Source organism: Magnolia sinica, chromosome 3 (genome assembly GCF_029962835.1).
Source record: "Magnolia sinica isolate HGM2019 chromosome 3, MsV1, whole genome shotgun sequence".
NCBI classification, from domain to species: Eukaryota; Viridiplantae; Streptophyta; class Magnoliopsida; order Magnoliales; family Magnoliaceae; genus Magnolia; species Magnolia sinica.
In genome coordinates this window covers 15573764-15592279 of record NC_080575.1, presented here as the reverse complement: position 1 = coordinate 15592279, position 18516 = coordinate 15573764, and the positions used below count along the sequence as shown (strand labels likewise).

At 42.0% G+C, this 18516-nt stretch overlaps 1 protein-coding gene across 2 annotated transcripts in view; it reads left to right on the top strand.

Moving 5' to 3' along the window:
- Positions 1-488: 488 nt before the first annotated feature.
- The window catches only part of LOC131239599 (DNA repair protein RAD50), a 79989-nt gene continuing 61961 nt past the window's right edge, over positions 489-18516 (top strand). The window contains exons 1-4 of one of the 2 annotated variants that reach the window (XR_009168290.1): positions 489-691; positions 778-864; positions 1630-1797; positions 15276-15451. Coding sequence is in view for 1 of the 2 variants with exons in the window: in XM_058237374.1 (XP_058093357.1) it covers positions 569-691; positions 778-864; positions 1630-1797; positions 15276-15451 (554 nt within the window). In the remaining variant the exon portion in view is untranslated. The remainder of the gene's footprint in view (positions 692-777; positions 865-1629; positions 1798-15275; positions 15452-18516) is intronic. The other variant, XM_058237374.1, reaches the window with a different exon arrangement.

The following is an 18516-nucleotide window of genomic DNA, read 5'->3' as shown; positions in this document are numbered from 1 at the left end:
AAAACGTATGGACGGAAGAGATAAAACACATACATTACGGTGGGCCCCACAGAGTATCCACATGAGCTCCTCATTACAAAATTCACGTATTCCAAACGATGTTTACACTGCGGTTCACCACCATTTTGAAAACGGCGCTGACTCATCCTCTTCGCATCCGAAATCCATTTAGAACTGAGACGGTTCAAATCGTGGGCACACCGTTGATAAAGCATGTATAAAATCGCACGGATAGAGTAATCCTGACCAGTCAAATTACGGCAATAAAAATAACAATTATCTCAAATGCAATGGTAAATAGAATATATCAATTTTATTTAATATAATTACTGATTTATACCATCCACGACTGGTATACCAATTTGGACGGTATGGATTACCATAAAACTAGGCCATGTATACAGTTGAAGAACCACCACCATTTCTTAAATGGTGGTAAACCATCATAAGGGTCTTACATGCCTAACCCAAAACCCTCCCCGCCATTTTTTTTTCCTCTTTCCTTGCTTGTAGGGTTTCATACTCTCCATCTCTCACTCACTCTCTGAGATATCAGAGAAAAGAGAAGATGAGCACCGTTGATAAGATGCTGATAAAGGGCATCCGTAGCTTCGACCCAGAAAACAAACACGTCATCACCTTCTTCAGACCCCTCACCCTCATAGTCGGTCCCAACGGCGCTGGCAAAACCGTAATTTCTACCCTCTTCCATGCCCCTTTTTCATCTCTCTCTCTCTCTCTCTCTGATTTTTCATTTTCCGATTCCGCCATTTGCAGACTATCATCGAATGCTTGAAGCACGCTTGCACCGGAGAGTTGCCTCCCAACGCGAGATCCGGCCATAGTTTCATACACGATCCCAAGGTCTGATGTCTCGCCGTTACCATCTCTCTTTCTCTATCTATCTCTATATGGGTGCGTTTGGATGCAATCTTAGAAAAAAAAAGGGCACGTTTGGATGCAATATCGAATTGAATTGGGATTGTTACCAGAAAGGAGTGGAAATGACCCAATGGTGGTTTTGTTCTGTAGGGTTTGTATTGAGTGTTTGGGGTCCAAATTACAGTTGTGTTAGTTTGAATTATAGTTTGATGGCTAATTGCATTTTCTATAGAAGGATTTACTGTTTTTTTTTTTTTTTTGGTCATTTTTCTCACTATTGGATTGAATGTTTGCAATTCAATCGGTTCTTTCATCTCAATGAAGCCTCAATTCGAAAAGTAGTATGTCTGCTTGCAGGGTTGGTCACCCAAATCCTACTCTACCCACAGGTGGCATCTTTACCTGTGTGTTTGAGGTCTCGGTTGATCATCACGTGGGTCCCACTTGGATTTTTCTGTGGTTTGGTCATCAAGTGGGCAGCATGTGTACGTTGAATGTGGGCCGCTGTTGAGTTCATCATAACTGCTTCTTGTTTATATAAATGTGTGGACCACCTGATGACTGGACTGGCTTGATTTTTAGGCTGTGGTACGTACATGGTGGGGACTGCGGGATGAATGGCCTCTTGTTTGCATGCATGTTGTTACAATGGGACATGTAGGGAGAGTGCATTTTGGATGGTTGCTCTCTGTGAGTTGCTATTGCATATCTGTTATGTTGTAATTCTGTTTGTTGTGGTTGTTGCAGGTTGCTGGGGAGACAGAAACGAAAGGGCAAATAAAGCTGCGATTCAAGACGGCAGCTGGCAAGGATGTGGTGTGCATAAGATCGTTTCAGCTGACGCAGAAGGCATCGAAGATGGAGTATAAAGCAATTGAGAGTGTCTTACAAACAATCAATCCTCATACAGGAGAGGTAAGGATTGATTGCAGCTAGCTATAAACGTATCTTTAAATATCTTGTGATGTGTACAAGTAATATCTCTATGCCACTGGTTAGACAAGTAAAATTTTCTGAATAGAACATGTTTTTTGGTCTATGGCCCATCCTCATTTCAGCCCATTAAGTGAAAGGTTTGGATCCTATCCACTTCTGATGCATAGTGGTTACAATATGGCGGGTGCCGTAGGACATGAGGCTTCAATTAGGCTGATCCAATCATCATGTGGGCTACAATTAGGCTGATCCAATCATCATGTGGGCTACAACAGGACATGGGGAGGGATGCCCACCATAGAAAACACCTGGATTGGCACCAGGGCCCACCATGGTTTTTGCATGGCATCCAACCCATGCATCTGGTGCATCCCATCATGAATATTATGATTGGTTGTCCCATAATTTGGCCAATTCAACCATCATGTGGGCCTCATCACTTCAATTTGCAGCCTACCTAATAATTAGATGAGCCTGATTTTTGGGTTCTCGATACAACTTTTAGGGGTGCACTTGAGGGACATTGGGATAATAACATGAAATACGAAGGCATATTGAACATTACTACCTTGGTGAGAGTTATTATACCACCTAGTGACAGGTACCTGCACTTCCAAATCCAAGCTTTCTTTCGATTCTATCTACCTTGTCCGACAAGCTACTAGCTTGCCAATACATAGAGGAAGACCTAAGTAAGATGAAGGTTAGCTGCCTTTTATACAAATACCCCAACAAATCTCTGCACCTCCCTAGGATTCAACAAGAACTCATAAACCTCAGTCATATGGGTATTGATTTTCAAGCTTGAAACCACCTCAAAGTAGCAAAGAACTTAAGGTGGGAAATATGGAAATTGGCATTTTCCACGTCAAAACTTTGAATCAACCTCATTAATCTTGCTTTCTGCAACATCCTGCTAACAGCCTATGCATCTGTTTATAGGTGGATATTAGGTGCAGGGATCATGCTCGTCAGGAGCTTTTTCCTAGAATAGCTAGTCTGACTCCGGATTGCTTCGTCCTTGTGGACGGTTGTTTTCGACATGTGGCGGATCTATAATGTGGTCTCCTTGTCGTAGGAATTTATCGGATGGTGAAAATTAGGCTGATCCGAACATTATATGGGCTGCAATGGGACATGGGGAGGGATGCCGACCATAGAAAACACCTGGACTAGCACTGGGGTCCACCATGGTGTGTGCATGGCATGCATCCAACCCATGCATCTGGTGCATCTGTCATGCCTCGAAATTTGGAACTTGAGTACGGTGACCTTGATCTTGAGCTCTGGGTGTGAATTAATATTTCATGCATTCATTCATCACATTCACATTCAATTTATCATACATCCAAACCAAATCATTATTTAAATAATCCAAGCCATAATATTTAAAACTTAAACTTTAAATTAAACTTTAAGAATTCAAAATCCAAATCCTCTACTACTAGTAAATCCTTTCATAGTTCTCTACTTCAAATTTGTTATAAATTCTCAAGTAAAAATAAACTAAAGCTCTAAAATCTAATGAAAGTCACAATCTAAGTATTCTTCATTTTCTGCTTCTCTCTCATTTTGAAAACTTGTAAGCGCTAGCAAATATGGGTGAGCTAAAAACCTAGTGAGATCGTATACTATCCACCACAGTTGAATTCCAATTGATATACAATAGAAACCAATTCAATGATAGATAGAACTGAATAGGATATTAACAAAATAACGTCATTGATGAAATTTATACAGGGATGTCATGAATGAACCATGTTGTCGTGATGTAATGAAAGCAGTAGTGAATGTAGTAGTATATTCAATTAACCAGATGTCCACGAACATGCATGCTCTAACATTAGGAACCCGTCGCAAATCAACCATGCTCACCTGACCAGTCCAGTGAGTTGTGATGTTAACCAGGATCTTGTACCGCTCTTACATTAGAAACCTGTTGCAAATCAACCATGCTCACCTAATCAGTCTGACGAGGTGGCAAATCAACCATGCACGCCGATGAGCAAATCAACCATGCTTACCAATCCAATTGAGCAAATCAACCATGCTTAATAATCCAATGGAGCGACAAGATCTTGCATGGCCCTTAGGAACATGTTGTAAATCAACCATGCATGCCGATGAGTAAATCAAACACACTCATCGATCTGTCATCCAACCAAAAGTAATTCCAAATAAAGTAATGGTATGAATTCCATGATGATGATAACAATTCTCAAGCATTCATAATGCAATCATTAGTTTAGTTCAAGCACAACTCAATAATTAATCCTTAAGTTTACAATAAATCAAAGGAGGGATTAATAATGCTATGGGAATATACAAAGGGAGGTAACATTCAACATTCAAGTTATCATAGGGCTATTCCTTGGGAAGTGAGCAATGCAAGAGACACACCCAAATCTTTGAGAATCAAGTAATGGTAGTCAAGGGAAGCCCTTGAGTCAAAAAGAAAGAAAAAGAGTTATTCCTACAAGTGGAAGGGCTAGACCTGAGGCAAAAGGCTGAACTAGAAGGAAGACATTTCAAATACTTAAATATAAAACTCAATAAGAAAGGTTGTAAGAGGTCTCTTACCTAAGACCTTAACTTATTGACAAGAAGAAACAAGAAAGAAAAAGAAATAGAAAATTGGAAGGATAATACAAAATTGTAACAAAGTGGAGGGAATTCAGGATGAGAGGATCACTCACCCATCGAAGTTCTCGACTTGACCCAAGACCCGAATCAGCCGGAGTCGACCTAACTCGTTTGCGACTCAACGGGTTGACTTGACCTTCCTTTCTCTCTCTCTTGTTTTTCTTCTTACTGTTTTCTCCTTCTCTCTCTCTCTCTCTCTGTCTCTCTCCTTCTTTCTTCTTCTCAATCCATGTCCAACGCTAGATGTTGGATATGACCCGATCCAACTCAACTCATTGAGTCAAATTCGAGCTCTCTCTCTCTCTCTCTCTCTCTCTCTCTCTCTCTCTCTTCTCTATCTCATTCGTGTGGCGAGGGTTTTATAGACTCTCTAGCCTCTCTAGAGAGTTCCGGAAATTAGAGTCACAAGAGGACTCGGCATCGAATGGGTTTGCGGGAAGGTTCTAGTAGCGGGACATTTCAAAGCTTTTTCAATTCTTTTGGATGTCGGGTCTGATTCTAGTGAACGATGATTCACTATGGAATATGTGGGCCTCAAAACGGTAAGGTTATTTATTATTTTTTTAAAAATATCGTGAACCTTCGATCACACAAAGTTCTACGATAGTGGCTTCTTTGCGAGGAAGAAGAGTTGTTACAATGACAGATTTAAACCCGATGGTTATTTCTTCTTTCCAAAGCTTATGGACGGTCTTGGTGGGCCTCATAGAGCTTGTGGATGGTGTAAATCAAAGCTTCTAGATGCACTTGGTCGGTGGGTTCGCAGTTTGATTGATTTTCTTCGCTGTTGCAAATGACTCAAGAAACGATGAGGAAGACATGTTTATAGCTGGTTTCTCGTTGGTATTCGATTATTTGGGGTGTTTGGATGACATATATTGGTTGGAATCTTAGTTTGAACGGCTCAGATGTGTTGGGCAGATACTCCTGCTAAAACAACGGTTGCTTTAGAGATACTGTGCGACTGGAGAAGCATACGGAGATACGGATTCAATTTTCGACTATACGCCGATCTGAGGATCTTGCATGGTGAGGATTTCTTGCCAACGAAGGTTGTGCTTCCTATCATAGATAGCTCGAGTTTCCTAAAACGAAGGAAACAAAAGAGGAAGTTTTCTTCGTTGCTGCCTTTGATCATTGGAAGAGAACTCTTCACTGGATTCATGTACATGCTCGCACGTGCGCTAGTTCACACGTGTGCAAGGTTGGGGCTTGGCCGTAGATTGATCTTAGCTTGCGACTCTCGGTGGCCCACCATTGTGCGTGTTGAATTGTCGCAAGAATAGTTAAAATGAGTTCCTTAAATCGAATAAAGTGTTGATTCGATTCGTTGATGATTAATCAAGTGTGTTAAGATGTATAGGCTTGGGATGTGTAAAAGTATATACATGTATATGTACATGTGAGTAATGTTCCTTAGATTGTGATTTCAATGGTAGGTTAAGCATATACCCGGGTAATGAGTAAGATGAACGGATCAAAATCTCAATTAAATGAGTGTATGAACGGATACGAGGATCTCATGGTTGGTTTTGATTGCCAGTTTCCATGTATTGCAAGATAGTTTTCATGTATAGTAAGATTGTAATATTGTAATTTACTTTCTTCCATATTTAGCGAGATTCATCGGTTGTATATCTTCATAAATAAACCCTTTCGGGGCTAAATCAATATAGGAAAATTAGAGGAGAATTCTCCAATACCTTTCTCATGCCTCCAAATCTATCATGGTATAAGAGCGTTGATAGTTGGGTTCCTGTGTTTCAACGGCCTCCATCGCCACTTGCCATCAGTCTGTTGTGTTCATGGTCTCCGTCGCCGCACGCTGTCTCCTCGTAAGCTATGATTGTTGTCCAGATCTGGCAAACTCAAACCCTCGGTGAAAACCACCATCGTTGTCTAGATCTGACATTGTTGCTGTCAAAGATCGTAGATCTACCATTCTCGAAAATCCATCTTCCAAACCCGTGTAAACCCAGAAATCACCATTGCTGCCCTCCTTGTCAGCGCCGCTGACAGTAGCCTTCGCCATTCATTCTGGTAGACGAAAACCCACCACCTGTCGCACACACCTTTGAAACCCAACCCACCTTCGCGAGATCCTGCGACTGTGATCTCTATCCACCACCTTCATCTGGTGTCAACACTGTTCCGATCGTAATGTCCTTGTTGCGACCCCACTGCACCTCCACCTACGATTGGAGCATCTTCATCCTTACATTCCAACACCATTGCTTTCGGCAGATTTGACGCGCTCAGATTGCACCTGCTGTAGTTGATCTGTGCAGAGAACCTATTCCAGGGGCTCCTTTGCACATTCGAAACCACCCACCTCCAACGTGGTACTATTATTGTCATCCGTTTTTCTCCATTCGCTGAGATTGGCGTTGCTTTTTCTGCTGTGATGAGATCAGAGATCTACACCTATCTGTTTGGGCTATTACTCTTATTGAGTTACAATTGGGCCATCACAGCTATTGTTTCCTGTGTTAGACCTTATTGCTAGCAGCAGCTTACTTCTTACATCAACCTTTTGAGGTTGTGACCCTGCAACTGAAATGTAGTTGGTTTATTTGCCATTGTTCCCCAGCATCTGTTTCAGTGGGATTTTATCGGCATCTACCATCAGATTTAGACTTATCGCTCAGCATGTATTGGGATTTCTTGAGATCATAACATTTCTTCCTCTGTCAAGGTATGTCCAGCATTTGTCCATATATATATATATATTTGTTGCCAGTACCCATTACATTTTCTTCAAATCATGGATTGAGATTTATCTTTTTGTTGCACATTTGATGGCACCAACTATGGTCTTTGGTCCATTCATTTTGAGAATTTTCTTCAAGGACGAGGATTGTGGGGTATTGTTAATGGAAGGGATTCTGTACATGGAATGGATCGACCAAAAGAAATGAATGATGGGAAAATAAAGAATGGAAAAATTATTACTTGGATTCTGGACTCAGTTGATAAGGCTATTACTGTAGGTCTAACTCCTCATAGGATCACAAAAGCAATGTGGGATCATTTAAAAATACTTTATCAGCAGAGTAATGATGCTAGGTTGTATCAGTTAGAGCAAGACTTGGCTCAAATCACATAAGGTGATTGGACAATCCAAGAATTTTATAATGCTATCATGGCCATTTGGACTGAGATGACGATGATGAATCCTAACTTTCCAGCAGATGCCATCACCATCTTTCAAAGTATGCGTGAACGCACTCGGGTTTGTCAGTTGCTTATGAAACTACACCCTGAGTTTGAGCATTGTCTCGGGCCACGTTACTCAATCGAAATCCACTTCTTGCAATGAGTGCCGTGGTATCTAATTTGTTGGTAGAAGAGTAATGTCTCCAAGCTCTTTCGAGCCCACCCCAGCTTGCAAGCAGCTCAGATACTGTCCTTCTGGCATCTTCCTCTACACCAAGACATTGGGACATGTCTCATGTCCAATGCAATTGGTGTGAGAAATTCGGCCATCTCGCAACGACCTGCAAAGATAGTCATTTTTGTACGTATTGCAAGATTCATGGCCATAACATCCATGAATGTAGAAAGAAGAATAAAGATAGAGGAAAAGCTTACTTAATTGCAACTGATGACTTGTCTGCTAGTACTTTGGCTACTCCCTCCACTAATGGACCTCTTTCTCTAGAGATGATCCAACAGATTGTACAAGCCTTGTCTGTTGCTGGACTATCAGGTACAACTCTTAGGTCTCCATGATATTTTGATTTTGGTGCATCCAATCACATGACATGTATTGTCTCCTCTCTTCACAATGTTCGGCCATACAAAGGTAATCAAGCCATCTCTGTTGCTAATGGAGCAAAGTTACCTATTTCTTCTGTTGGGTCGTTATCATTTTCTCCTTCTACACATCGTACATTTACTCTGACCGATGTCTTTCATGTCCTCCATTTGTCTGCTAATCTTATCTCTGTGGGTCATCTTGTACATAACCAATGCTTAGTGATCTTTCTTCCTGATTGCTATTTTGTGGAGGATCTGGTAACAGGGAAGGTAGTTGGGATGGGTAGGAGAGAAGGACGACTCTTCTTTCGATCTTTACAGTTCAGTTACTCAATCTTCTTGTTTCTTTTCTCCTTCTTCTATCGAGATTAGTAATGCAAATAAAACGTGGAAACTCTGGCATTGTCGTCTTGGCCATCCACATTTAGATAGATTATCACATTTGTTTACTTCTGGTATTTTAGAACAACTGAAAGTTAATAGAACTTCTATTGATTTCTCTTGCCCTTCATGCTATTTATCTAAGAGTAAAAGTTTGCCTTTTTCTATTCCTACTTCTCAAGCCACAACTCCTTTCGAGCTTGTGCATTCTGATGTTTGGGGTCAATATCCGATTCTATGTCTGGCTTGAGATATTATGTGATATTTTATCGATGACTTCTCAAGATATACATGGATATATTTCTTGAACTCCAAGGCACAGGTTTTTCCAACCTCACTAATCTTATGGATTGGGCTTCCTTTATAAAAGTAGCAAAGTCTGCTAGTCTCTCCTCCTTTTTTGAATTGTCGAGTCAAGTTGTTTTCTTTTCCCGCCTTTCAATGGGCTTTTCAATAAATTTCAATTATCTCTCTCTAGAAAAAAACAGTGAAGTGGAATGAGGACAATAGTTCTTGTTGCATACCTCTCGAACTCCTAAAGAAGCTTTTAGGCAATTTGTTCATCGACACAAAGTACCCCTGAGCTAACACATTCCTAAATCCATTTTCTCCATGTAGCATCACATCTCAATCTTTCCGGCATATAGTTAAGAAACTTTTGGTCTACATGATTGTAGGCCTTCTCCATGTCGAGCTTGCATATTACACCATTTTTATTGCCCTCTACCTCAAATTGATGCATTGGTGAGCTAGTAATGCTCCATCCAGAATTGGCTTGCCATGGACAAAAGCCTCTTATGCTTTGGATACGACATTCCTTAGCACCTTTGAGATCTGATGCAAGAATATTTGTTAAGATTTTGTATGTACTCTCAATCAAGCTATATATTTAAAATCCTTCAAGCACTTTGTCCCTTCTTTCTTTCGTATGAGGGCGATAAAAGATGTCCCCACATCTTTCGAAAGACAACCCTTATTGAAGAACAGTGAAATAAATGCCATCAAATCATATTTCACTTCCTCTTAAAAATAGTGGAAAAAAAGACGATAAGAAATTGGTATGGCTCAAGAGCCTTGTCACTTCCCATGGATGCAACAATTGCCTTCACTTCTTCAAGCTCCCGACTTTTCTAGATTATCTGCATCCTCATTCATTATCCTGTTGAATTCCAAATTGTCGATTCTAGGCTGATTCCAGCTCTCCTTAAGAAGTTCCACAAAGAAATTGACTATCGAATTGCACAACGCTTCCGTATCTTCTACTCTAGCCATTCACCTCGAGGCTATGTATTTGATTGCACCTTCGTCTAGCATTAACACCATGGAAGAATTTTGTATTCTTGTCCCCTTCTTAAAGCCAAGTAGCCATGGATAGATGTCGCCGCTTATCTTCCTCCAATTTGTTTTTAGACTGTCTAATCTTAAGCGAGATTGCATATTCTTCTCCTCTGTAGATAGAGGCTCATATTCCTCCCTTAAATCAAGTGATTGTATCTCTTGAGTAATTCTATCTTTTGCCTCCTCGACCTCACCTAAATGGGCTTTCTTCCAATCTTCCCCTTAAGAAGTCTTAACATGGTAAATACTCCCCTCAATCTCTAAGTGAAAATGAGAAATAGAACTACAATGTCACTAATGACGCCCAAGCAACAATGTGAAATTATATAACCCAACAAAATAATGCAAATTATAAAAATTACTACAAATAAACTTCCTAAAGGCAATGACCAAAGAGGGCTTTACGTATAGTTGATCGAGTGTTATTTGGTGCTCTGACAACATCATCCAATTGTTGATAGATCTTTTTACCAAGCTACAGTGACAATGTATTGTTAGTATTCCCATGGGCTATTCCCATGGGCTATCAACTAAGCGTATCTCTCTTGCAAGCATTGTTGTTTGAAATCAAATATTTCTTTAGGCTTCTCATTTAGTTTCATTGGAATTTACTTAACACAATCTTCATATTCTCCATGCAAGTTTTTGAATATTGGTACAAGATTTGACCAACATGGCTGTATCACATCTTTATTAGCCTGGTCTTATACATTATATGGGTATGAATAGCCATCTAAAAAATGAGGGTCTCCGGAGTTCAAATCTTGTGTGTTTGAGATGAGAGGACACTTGAATGCTCTATCGAGGGCTCCGTCCATGGCATATTGAAGGTTTTTGAGAGGAGTCTCAGGAGGCAAACCTAAGTGGAGGGGTTTTATAAGATCGAGATACAAAACCCCCTTCAGAGCTTGGTCGTTGGATCGATAGTGAGAGGAAGGCAAGGGCTATGCTCATAGGCGGGAGCTGTGGGAAACCATCTATCTCATTATCGAAAAAAGAGATGAGTAGGTTAAGAAAATTGCATAAACATGTGTAGGGTAAGGAGCATGACGTGCAAAGCAAGATGAGGGAGCATAACCATCTGGGGTACCATGGCAAAGGTTCACTGGGAAGGAGCGATGTAGAGAGAAGCAGGAGGGTAGAGACAGTAAGTCTACTACTGTCCTTGGGAAAGGGGAGGTGAAGGTTGGGGATGGAGGAGATGTAAGGTATGGAGCTCTGCACAAGGGGGAAAGAGGTTTCGTAAAAAACCTTGGGTGAAAGGGATATAGAGGGGAATCAAAACTTAGAAGGGGAATTGATTTAGGTGGAGAAATCCCGTAAGGCAGTGAAGGGTGTCGGGGGCAACTCCTCTAGGTTGTACCCCGTGTACCCCACCGTCTTCTTGGATAATTTCTTGAAGGGGTGGATAAAACTCAACTTCAGAATGGTCTTTGGGAGGGTAGGAGCGGTGAAGGAGGTGGTAATTTGTAGGGAGAGGGGGTTGGGGAAGCTTTGGGGGTTCGCCTTTGTTCGTTTAGAGAGGGGGGAGGAAGTCCCTTTTGTCGTGGCAGTGCTGCGTTGGAGGAATTTCGATAGCACGAAGCTTTCGATGTAAAGGGCCATGTATGGTCTAGAGATGGTGAATCACTAGATATCGAAGAAGGTGGTGGAGGTTGGGAAAGTAATAGGGAAAGGAGGATAGGTTGGGGTGGAAGGCATCACAGAAGGAAGGAAAGAGTACCATCAGCAAGCTAGGGTAGGTGCCTCTTTTAGGGACGTCATGGTTGGTGGTGTTTCCGGAGAGGATCTGCCAAACAGTGAGATTTCCAAAGGGGAGCAGGAGTTGAGGAAGGAGAGATGGCTTTGGAAGGAGAAGAAGTGTGGGCCTAGTAGTGTTCGTACAGCCCAAGGTGATAGAGAATGCTTGGAAGACTATACCCTCAAGCCTCTATTAAAGTCTTGTTTTGCATATCCTTTAGATTGAAGATGGATATGGATCGAGTTTTGATTGCTAGGGTTCTCTTTGGTGAAGGACTAGTGTAGCGGTTATATTGTTGGGAAGAGATCAATGTTTGGGTGGGAGAGAGAGTGGCACCACATTTGGGGGATTCCATTGGAGTTGTGGTTTTCTAAAGTGTTCTTGTATTTGTGAGGTGTTGATGATCGATCTGGTGACGAAGATATGATCGAAGGTTCTGGTGCCTTGGATTTTCGTTAAGAGAGAGAACGATAGTGGCTCTGAAGATAATTTTAATCCATTAAGGTGGTGAAGGAGAGCCCAGGGGCTGTTGAGAGGCGGTGAGAGGTCAGAGTGGGGGTAGAGCTCACTGGAAGGCCGACTCAAGGGAGCTCGAGTGCTGGGTGGATGTGGGAGTACACTATCTACGCTTCGGCAGAGCACAATGGGGAGAGGGATGTGTGGCACTCGCCTTGTGTCTTTTGAACAATAGTTGGCCCTGAGACCTTTCGTAGGGCGACGTGTGTCCCCGACGCCGCCGCCTCAGAGGTGGTAGTGGACATGGCTTGATGTCAGTAGAGGTGCGAGGGCTTCGACACGTGTCCTCGATGTCGACCCTCCTTCAGTGACGACAACAGAAAGCGGCTCGGGCATTAGTTGAAGCGACTTGGAATCAACATGTGGCAGGGTGCTAGGGAGGGTCAGTGACGACAGGTCGGGAGAGGGGGCTTAGGTAGTGATGCTGGAAGCTCGTGTAGTAGTGTTGGCATTGGCATTGGAAGACGCGTGTCCCACTAACGTCAGGTTGTCGATGGCAGGTGTCTGCTTCGAATCGGAGAGCTTGCCACGTACCCTGGGTGATGTGAGTGGCGATGATGCCTCCCACGTGCCTAAGTTCACTTGTGCGGTTTCTCCCTTCTTTGGTTCGTGTGGGTAGCATTAATTATTCAATCACGTGTGAATTGCTTACCCCCCTTATAATCTCAAGTGTATCAATTTTTTCTTATGAGTTCGAGGTGAGCCCTCCTCTGAGAGTGGCTCTTGTGATTCTAAGGACGGGCTCTCGTTGCAACTGTTGGAGGAGTTGGGGACCAATAGGGACTGTGGAGTTGACGTCCTCAACAAAGCGTTGGTCAAGTGTGAAGGCTCGTTTGATGTTTTGATGGTGCTCCCTCCTGAAGGTAGGCTAGTGGTGAGTGATGAGGTTGCTGGTTCGGTAAATCCAGTTGATTGGAGCTTCGGGGGTGCTCTTGGGGAGATGCTTGAGGTAGCTCCACTTCAAGTGGCCCCCGGTGGTAGTGGGGAGCTCGATCTCACCATTAGCCACGCGGGATCTCCAAGGTTTGTTGATGAAGACAATATTGTTGATAAAGCGTCAAGAGCTAGAGAGATGTTTTAGGGTGGTGATGCACAAGTAGGCAGAATGGTGGGTGTCACTTTTGGCGACAAAGTAGAACCCCTTTATGCTTTGTTCATTTTTGTGAAGGAGAGGGGAAGCTAGAGATCTAAACCAACATCCAAGAGGAAGATCAAGTGATCCCCTAGAGGTCATAGGGAGTTGGTAAGTCTTGTTTCAATTTTCAAATGTCAACTTCTTAGCTGGGGAATCTAGTTTTGAATCTAGGAAGGGTAGGAGGGGTAGGTCAATGCTCAAATGAAGATCTTATGTTAGAATATCAAGGGGTTGGGCTATGTGCATAAGAGGGGAAAGATTGGTGGCAGCCGAGGCTTTGGGAAGGATGATAGCTGGAGGGCAAGAAGTCAACCTCTTTTGTGGGTTTAGTGTGGATGAGGTGAATCTCCCAATCTCCCATCTCTAGTTTGCCAATGACACTCTCCTCTTCTATGATGCAAATGACACTATGGTGGAAAAGTTGAGAATGATCATCTTATGCTTCGAAGTGGTGTCAGGTCTTAAAGTGAATATCACCAAGAGCGAGATTTTGGGTGTGCGAATGCCTAGGGAGGAGGTTGATCAGGATTTTTGGTTGTTATGTGGGAGCCCTCCCCTTAACTTATTTTGGGCTCCTTTTTTGTATTGGGAAGCCAACAAAGCACTTACGGGACATAGTGGAGCGATTTGAAAGGAAGTTATTGAAATGGAAGTGTCGGTACTTATCCCTTGGTGCTCAAATCACTTCCATTAAATCTGCTCTATTGATTTTGCCCTTATATTTCACGTCTCTCTTTAGATGCCCAAAGTCAATCTTGGCTAGGTTTGAGAAGCTAAGAAGAGATTTTTTGTGCTAGGGGTTGGATGATAAGAAGTTTCACCTCTTAGGGTGGGAAGAGGTGTGTGAACCATTGGAAGAAGGGGAGTGGGGGCTGTTATTAAGGATTTGGAGAAGACGAATTGAGCTCTTCCGGGAAAATGGTTGTGGAGGCTCAGGGAGGAGGATATGGAATTTTTCCCCAAAAGGAGATTTCCTATGCTTAACTAGATAGAGAAAATCAACGGGATACTCTTGGAGAGTGCCATGTGTACTATTTGTGGCCCACCAAGGGTCGCATAAGTGGACCCTAAAGTGGCTCACATCCAATGGAAATGAGGATGTTGAGAAGGATGTGTAGCAAGACAAGGATAGATTTAGAAATGAATGAGTTCCAGGGAACTTAAGAGTGGCACCAATGGTATTAAGATGAGGGAAAGTAAACTCACATGGTTTGGCCGTGTGCAATGGAGACCACGAATCACACTGCTTAAGAGTGAGTTGGTTCCAGTTGAAGGCTCTAATAGCCAAGGGAAAGGCCCAAAAGGACATAGGTGGAGGTCGTAAGAAAAGATTTGGCAACCTTTGTTTCAACTAAGGCTATGGTCCTTAATAGAGTGGAATGGTCGAACATGATTTGTGTAGCTGACCTTGGGAATTGGGATAAGGCTTAGACGATGAAGATGATGATGATCTCTCTCTTTTTTTTAATTTTTTTTTTTTTATAAAAAAGATGACAGTGGATTTAGTGTGAGATCTTATATCAATAGCTTTTTACTATGGTGTTCAAATTGAACAAATACTTGAGTTTTGTTGAACATGGAGCATGGGGCATAAGAACGATGTTATTATGTCTCATTTTTCTTACCGTCAACTTTTAATGAAGCTTGAAACAAACAATTTGTTTGGTCTGTTTACCCTGGTACTTAGTAATTCATGTCTAACTTATGTCAACTAATTTTTGGAGAAGAATATATGTGCTCATTTTGTTTTCATGTCATTTTGAACACGTATATTTAGCCTGAGCAATGACTCATTTCTGCTAATTTATTATGTTGTTGAATGTCTTTTGACTCTATCATATCAGCTTTTGAGACAAAATTACATCATGCTACAACTGTACATTGTGATAAATATGCCATTCACTTCGATTTAGTTCTCTTTGTTTCTCTGTTGGCAATATGCAGAAAGTTTGTCTCAGCTACAGATGTGCTGACATGGACAGGGAAATTCCTGCCCTAATGGGTGTCTCAAAGGCTATTTTGGAAAATGTGATATTTGTCCACCAAGATGATGCCAACTGGCCACTGCAAGATCCTTCAACATTGAAAAAGAAGTTTGATGATATTTTCTCTGCCACCCGGTATATTCCAAAATCCTTGATATCTATAAATTTTCTCTTCAAAGTTCAGGGGGAAAACACACAGTTTTGATGCACAGAGATATTTAATGGCATTATATCCTCTTTATGCATGTTGTCAAGAACCTGGATATGCAATTCGCCTCAAAGGAAAACTATGCAACTCCCTCCTCACAGAACGGATGGCAAATATCCGAAGTACAAGGACTGTTGATCTAGTGGGGCACCATGTGGCTAGGTGCTATCCAAAAAGGCAAGCGAATCTGACCGCGTTACCCATCCATTAGTTGCCTGAAAAGGAATGGTTGGCTACAACAGAGCATACTCCCCCCACTCAACCAGGAAAGCTCATGACAACTGGATGATCAGAGTTCTCCAATCACTGCGATTTCTTTTTTTGGAAAGGTAAATAATACCTTTTCAAGAAAAAAAAATATTTCCAAAAAAAAAAAATCACTGCAATTTTTGACTGAGAATCCATCCACATGGTGGCCCACCATATTGATAGTTCACAATCACATTACATTTTCCCCACATGTGCTATGGAGGAAGTTGCATTGTACTTCTATGAAGCAAGCTGCAAATTAGCATTCTTCTATTGTCGATGCTCTTGATGCCCTTGACTTTTTCTTTTATTCTTGAGTCAATAATACACACACACACGCGCGCGCACACACACACATGAATTGTAAAGTCGATAATTTATTGTCACAATTAAGTGTGTGGCACCAATGGAGGTTTGGAAGTGTATGAGAGATACTAGATTATTATGGTTGACAAAATTGTTCCACAAGATTGTAAGATCGAAGAAAATGCCAGACGAATGGAGGAGAAGTACCGTGGTACCTATTTATAAGAATAAAGGAGATAGAGCTGCACTAACTATCACGGATTAAAGTTATGAGCGATACTATGAAACTTTGCAAAAGAGTGATTGGGAGTAAAGACTAAGGCATGAGACGAATGTATGAGAAAGTTAGTTTAGTTTCATGCCAATGAGGTCTACCACTGAAGCTATTTTGATGCAGGACAACTAACCACTTGTTTTGAAAGCTCGAACTAATAAAGCGTGACGAATCGATCCCTTAATCTGATAGCCTAGGCCCCACCTCACATGGGTTAGGCCCTTGGCCGAACCCTCCTTGTGGGCATCACTTCACATGGCCCCACATCACATGTGTCTCGCCTCATATGAGCCACCCACCTTACACGGGCCGCCCACCCTAAGTATGCCCCCGCCTCACATAGGCCACCCCACTCGAGCCCGGTGTGAAAATGCCCCTGCATTAATCATCCCTGGTGAGGAGTCTCGAACATGAGGCCTCTTGCTCTGATACCACTTTGATGCAGCACAACTAACCACGTGCTCTAAAAGCTCGAACTGATAGAGCGTGGCAAATCAATCCCTTTATCTTATAGCCCAGGCCCCACTTCACATGGGTCAGGCTCTCGGCCAAACCCCCCTCGTGGGCCCCACTTCACATGGGCTCACATCACATGGGTCTCACCTCACATGAGCCACCTGCCTCACATAGGCTGCCCACCCCGAGTGTGCCCCGGCCTCACACAAGCCACTCCACTCAAGCCCGGTGTGAAAATGCCCCTGCATTATATTTTCTTACTCAGACAATTATGGAGAAATATAGTGAAAGGAGTAGGATCTCACATGACCTTTATGGACGTAGAGAAAGCTTATGATAGGTCCGTAGTGAGTTAATTTGGTGAGTGTTGGGAGAGGAGTTTCAAGAGGATATATTAACATGATTAAGGAAATGCACGAGGGAGCAATAACAAATGTGAGGACCACTAGCGGAGAGACAAGTGAGTTCCCAATTATTGTAGGCTTGCACCAGGGGGCAGCATTGAGCCAATAACTTTTTATTTTTATTTTTACTGATTATGGATGGGTTAACGAGACATTTGTAGGAAGAGATCCCATGGTATATGGTGTTTTGTAGATGGCATAGTTTTGATTGACAAAGCGAGGGAGGGTGTAAACATAGAGCTAAATTTATGGAGAGGTGCTTTAGAATCTAAAGGATTTTAAAATTTGTTGGACTAAAACAGAGTATACAAAGTGCAATTTTAGTAACAAAAGGAGTGAGAATGAGGAATTAGTAAATATTGCTGACCTAGTAGTTTCCCAAAATGATCACTTTCAATATCTTGGGTCGACAATTCATTTGGAGAGATTGAGAAGGATGTTGCCCGTAGAATTCAAGCCGGTGGAAGACATGTAGATGTACTATTGGAGTTTTATGTGATCATTGTGTACCACAAAAGCAAAAAAGGGAAATTTTATAGGATGGCTATTGGCTATAAGACCAGCCATGGTTCATGGGACAATGTTGAGCAGTTAAGAAACAACATGTCCATGGGATGAATCTAGTTGAATGGGGATGTTGAGATGGACTAGTGCAAGACAAGGAGGGATATAATTACAAATGAATGCGTTTGAGTGATTTAGGAGTAGCACCAATGGGTAACAAGATGAGGCCATGAGGGACAATAAACTTAGATGGTTTGGTCATGTGCAAGGAGACCAATAACTGTGCTAGTTAGGAGTGAATTGGTACAAGTTGAAGGCTCTAAAAGGGAAAGGGGAAGGCCCAAAGGACATGGGTCGAGGTAATAAGAAAGTACGATGACCTATGGTTTAACTGAAGTTATGTCCCTTGATAGAGTAGACTGGTGGAAAGATACATGTAGCCGTCACCAGTTAGTCGGGTTAAGGCTTTAGATGACGACAACAATGACGAATTAAGTGTGTGTGGCGTGATTTTATTTTATAATTACCAAAGCTTTATTTAATGTCAAGGAAGATAGAGAACCATTTGAGCAACTCCCACATGATAACATTGCTTGAGTGACACCCCACTATTAATCTTCTCCGTAAAGAATTAGAAAAGATGCTTAATCCTTTAATTGGAGCTCTAGTCTCTGCTTCTTTCGTATCTCCCAACCCACAAGGGACTGAGAGAGTCAATCTAAACCCTCCTTTATCATATCTACATGCTCAAGGCTTCATGATCTGATAGAAAATGAATTGCACTATTGCACACAATTCT